At 31.4% G+C, this 5518-nt stretch overlaps 1 protein-coding gene across 1 annotated transcript; it reads right to left on the minus strand.

The window, feature by feature from the left end:
* Window positions 1-1950: 1950 nt before the first annotated feature.
* On the minus strand, window positions 1951-5141 carry LOC114388263 (14 kDa zinc-binding protein-like). Its single transcript, XM_028348669.1, has 6 exons — window positions 4995-5141; window positions 4818-4901; window positions 4162-4248; window positions 3219-3366; window positions 2292-2409; window positions 1951-2188 (listed from the first exon to the last, which is right to left on the minus strand). Exons 1-6 carry the CDS (start codon window positions 5024-5026, stop codon window positions 2121-2123), a joined length of 537 nt encoding a protein of 178 aa, XP_028204470.1. The 5' UTR covers window positions 5027-5141; the 3' UTR covers window positions 1951-2120.
* Between the last annotated feature and the right edge of the window lie 377 nt (window positions 5142-5518).

Genomic DNA, 5518 nt, shown 5'->3' on the forward strand with positions numbered 1-5518 from the left:
CTCCCATTTGCAAAATGCAAACATACTTTTGTTACATAACATGTTTCCGTTGTTATATTTTTTCTAATGCACTTTACAAAATGAAAACATGATTCCATTGTATATCTCCACAACATGTTTCTGTTTTTTAAATTTTTGTGAAAAAAAAAACCAACAACAAAAACATATTTTCATTGTTATTTTTTGTCTATCAACCATAATCCACTTGTTAAGGACCTCATTAAATGACTTGCAACACAATATGCATGACTTACAACAATTAGCAAACTTTATATTTCACACTAACCGAATAAAAACATTAGCTAGAGGTTTAGCAAGTGTCAAATGAATACACATAACAGTATTTAATATAAGAGGAGTTAACTAAAACAACTAACCCAAAGTGATGTCTACCTCATATTGGGATCCTACATTTGAATGAAATATCAATGAGTTGAATTTTTCTATGCATCACAAGTATGGCCTATGCTATGAACGAACTTCACTGTGCAGTATATACTCCATTGTAGTGTAATAGGAGGCAAGAGACAACCATCCTTCAAAAACATGTATATTGTCACAGAAAAATGATATAGTTGAGTTAGTTAATCAATGTCCTATGAATGACAAGAGCAAATCCACGACTCTTCCTCAAATGTCAAACCAAGTGCAACAAATCGTCTTAATTTTCAAAAACCTAAAAACAAAATATTTTTCTTCACTTAAGCAACATACACATATGCAAATATAAAATCAATCACAAACTAATTAACATATCTCATTAGTTGTGAAACAATTGAAAAAGTCAGGGTAATCAGGTTGATCTGCAGGATCTTCAGGCATTTTATCTAATTGATTTGCAAGCATTTCATCTTATTGATTGGATGATAAAATTCACTTTGGCTATTATCAAGCATGTTTTCAAAACCGTGAGGAATTGTAACTTTATTAGGAAAAAAATGTACTTCAATCCATGTATTTACTGCAAAAAACCATTCATCAAAAATGAAAATATATTTTGATACGGAAAAATAAAAAAAAATAATACACAATGGAATCGTGATTTTGTTGTGTTTTGAAAAATTAAAAAAAAAATTGGAAATCATGTAACACGGCAAAATCATGATTCCGTTATGTAAAAAAAATATACCAAGTTGGGTAGGCTAACAGAGAGAAGGAGAAGAGAAGAGATGGATAAGTAATGGAGAAATGAGAGAGGAAGGGAGAAGGATTCGGTATAATGTGAAAGAATAAGGGGAAAGTGAGAGAAGAAAGGAGAAGGGTTGGAGGTGTAGGAAAAAGAAAGAAGGATAAAATAGTCAAATTATTATGACTGATGTGTGAATAGCAATTTAGGTTTTGGGAATAGTTGGTCCCTTTTTTTACCACCAATCAAAATTCAAACACACACCATCCACATCTAGATAGGACTGTTCATCCGAGAGACACTCAAACCATTGGAGTCAAACATCCATCACTGAGTCAACGAAAATATGAAAAGTAAAGTCACTCAGCGCGTTAGATTTTAGTAGAATCAAATTTGACAAAATTAATGATAAAGAGTTGATTTTCCATAAGAGAAAAAAAAAAAAAAAGATGGCAGCTTGCTAGTGAAGTTATTCCAAGAATTGATTTTAATTTTTAATACTATTGATGTTGAAAGAATTGAAGTAAAAAAGATATTGCTTGGAAATGATATTTTAAATAGTAAATTGAGAATAATTAGTTTTATATTTTACTCTACATTATTTTTAAATTATATTTTTTTAGTTTTTTATATTTATTAATTTTGTATGGTTTTTAGAAATATGTAAATTTGGTCTTTATGTTAATTTTCTATTATTTAAACCCGTCAACTTTTATGTTTTTAATTTAAAATCTTTACAAATTAAATAAAATATTTTAAACGTTTTTTATACAGTTACGGATCAAAACATCAAATTACACACAAAAAGCATTTCACCCTTTCTATTTAATCATAGATAAGCTCCCAATGAATAATCATATAACCAAACTAAAGGATCAGTTGTTGCAAGATTATTTATATGTAGGTCTCAAAATTACAACTCTTGATGAAGAAATATCCATGAGAGATTCATCAGAAAATAGGCAGTTAAAATTTAAAAAGTAATAGTCAACCTTCAACCAGGTGGCCAATTCATCTGTCTGCCACCTAATACATGCAAGTGCAGATGATACACAGATTGACCTAATCAAAATAAAGAGTATAAGATAAAGTTTGTGGGTAGTGGCAGCACTATAAGCAAGTGAAAAAGATCCAGATAAATTGTTAACAAGAAACAGGGGCTTACAGGCACTGGGACCATTGTTGATGACGACACGGAATCCATCATCAATACCTTCTTTCTCAGCTACAATTTTGGCAGCATACAGAAGTTGACCCAATATTTCCCCATGCCTACTATCAGCCTGTGAAAGGAGATTTTATATATCTCAAAAATAACCCTTTTTATGTGATATAAACACTTCAAGATCTTTTAAACTATCAGATATAGAAACACCCCAGTGTAATGTTGCTATCCAATGAGACATCCAAATAACTCAAAGATCAAAGTTAACCAAAAATCTGATAACCGGATTGAAAATAATTATTAAATAAAGATTGACAATAAAACAAAAATAAAATAATTATTAAATAAAGATTGACAATAAAACAAAAATTAAAATCAGAAAGTACATTCAAAATTAGACTACCAGCAGACATATAGGAAAATAATGTAATCTGCAGATTGTGGATGAGAAACATCACAAATTCAAAACAAACATTAGAGTTTTAAAATTAAACATATTCAGAGTAGCTAAAAGTAACAATTTTTTCAATTTAAATTCATATTAGTTTTCCTCTTACAAGCATGTGAGATTCACTGAACTTCAATTCAATTCACCAAGACTTATCACCCTAGGGGCCTCACTTATAAGTTATAAATTATATATCAGTTATTTCCAATGATGCTTCTTATCTTCCATTTGCATGTCTTCACCTAACATCTTCATAGTCCATACTTACAATTTCAGTGAACTAATTTTCATGTAAAAATAGACTTTTTCCCAAAAATCACTTCCCTAAAATATTATACAGGAAGTTCTATATAAATCATTGTTCTTTTTCATGAACTCAGTAGCCAGTGTGGAGGTAAAAGCAAAAGAATCACTAAACAGAAAAATCATGTAAAACTTTTTGTCAGTGTACACATAGAAAAAGGGTGATGATTAGTGACCTTCCCAAGTTGTGTTAATCCATCTCTTAATTTTGGAATGACTAGGACATGAACCGGAGCCTGTGGATTAATGTCACGAAATGCAAGAACCTTTTCATCCTCATATACAATGCTCGAAGGGATTTCCTTATTTATGATCTTATCAAATCTGAAATGAAAACAGAAGTTACAAAATTACACAAATAAAGAAAAGAAACACAATAAAATGATTAAGCCATTATAAGTCTTCATGCATCTATGCATGTATGAGTCAGTTTGTTTTTTTTTTATCAGCAAAGTGAAAATATTGTATTTCTAAGGGTATAAGTGATACCCTCAATGTACATACCTCAAGTTAGAGAACCCGAAAGACAAATGGTCCAGTAACCCAAGACAGGTTCAAATTACATGAGGAAAAAATTTGGAACAGAGCCATGATACCCCAACATACATCTGTTCCCCCACCAATGTTCTAGACATCAAAAAAGACTAACCACCCCCCAGCAAAACAAGTATTATTCGTGCATGTATGAGTCAGTGTGTGTACAACTATCAAGAAATACAGATCTTGCTCACAGCATGGAGTCCAAAAGGGTTCAAGCCATAATTCTCCATAATTATATTTACCAGTCCCTGAAATTCAAATTAACTGTCACAGTCATCATTTGAGTGGGAAACCTAGCAGAACTGAGGTTTAAAATCTTCACATCCCAGTGAACCCTTTAAATTTAAAATCAATGCTATCTTTAACATCATTCTTAGAGGGAGATGGAAGCAGAGAAGTTAAATATTGGTGGAATCTTTTGGAAAATTGGTATCATGCAAAGAGATTTGCACTCCCTTGTATTTGAGTAATTGAGGTTAATCAATAATCATGACACAATAACTATACTTCCATGAATAAGAAGAAAACCATGATAAAATAAATTAAAAAAAATGATGCTAGAAGTGAAAGGGCTGCTACATTGTTGGAGCTTCACTATCAAAATTAACAGCTGCTGTTTTTGCTGCAGCCTCTTCATTGTTCACAGCACAGGTACTAGAGACCAACCTGTAAAAAGTAAGCAAAATAACCATAAGCAGAGCATAGTTAAAACTTATTCCAAAAAAAGGGGGAATAATGAAAATATGACAATCTAAACAAACAGTATATGGCTTCAAAACAAATGTTTGTGTGGTCAAGTTAGAACAGAAGTTCACATAAGATAAAAATCAAACATGTATAATCCAAATCAACAGAAACACTCAGTTTACGATGAATCACCCGCATTCGTATCAATGCCAATCAAAATTCAAATACATCCTTTGAAGTAACAGTAGGCAAGTCAATTTATAAAAACACTTAGTGCTAGTGCGTATTTGGTTTAAAGTTGGAAGGCCCCCAAACGACAGTTGAATCGAAAGCTCTGAATTCCTACTTCTCACAAAACATGCACGGGAATGTGTGCTCGTTAATCCTTCTATTATAGGTTTAGTTTGAAAAAAAACATTTTTTCATTTCCTATTTTCAGAAATAATTACAAAATCAAAAGTTCTTCACTGCTAAAATTTCACTGTCAGTCCAAAAAATTAACACAAATTGCTCAAACGAAGAAAAGGGCGAGGAAAAAAAATAGAAACCTGCGTGGTTGAAGAGGGAGAAGAAGATTAAAGTTGGAGGCTTTGCGAGCGAAAGGTGTTGCTAGTTTCAATGGCGCGCAGTTCCTGCAATCCAATTCGAAGCGAAACCATAGAGATTACACGAAAGTGAGAGAAGCGAGTGATTGAGAGGAAACGAAAGCCAAAAAGGGTGCGCACCTAAGCAGAGAGAAAGGAATGGTTGCTGCCATGGTTGGGTGGGTATTTTCCTCCAACCAAAATCTAATTAATCCATTTTCACCAGCAGAGATATTATAAACAACTCTCTGTCAACCTTTTTTTTTTAATGTAGGAATGCAAGAAAGGGATTAATAAATAATTTTAAGTATTTATTTTTATTTTGATCTAATTAACTTAAAATATTTATTTAAGGTGTCGTCAATAAAGGATTTAACTAATTAAAATAAAAATAATGTATATGATGAGTGAGAGAGTTTCGAGTCTTTATACAATGTGAGTTTGGAGAGGCTGGGTTTAACTTGCAACTATTAATTTTATAGTAATTTTAAATTAAACTTATACATTACACTTAATGCTTAATTTTTCATCTTTGCGGATATGTTACTTTTTTATTTTTTGTCATGGTAAAAAAAATCAATTTTAGTTTTTATAAATTCTTTTTTTTCCTTTTTAGTCCTTTTATTGTAACAATGATGTAGGTGATACTATTATTATGGTCACAC

Source organism: Glycine soja, chromosome 15 (genome assembly GCF_004193775.1).
Source record: "Glycine soja cultivar W05 chromosome 15, ASM419377v2, whole genome shotgun sequence".
Taxonomy (NCBI): domain Eukaryota; kingdom Viridiplantae; phylum Streptophyta; class Magnoliopsida; order Fabales; family Fabaceae; genus Glycine; species Glycine soja.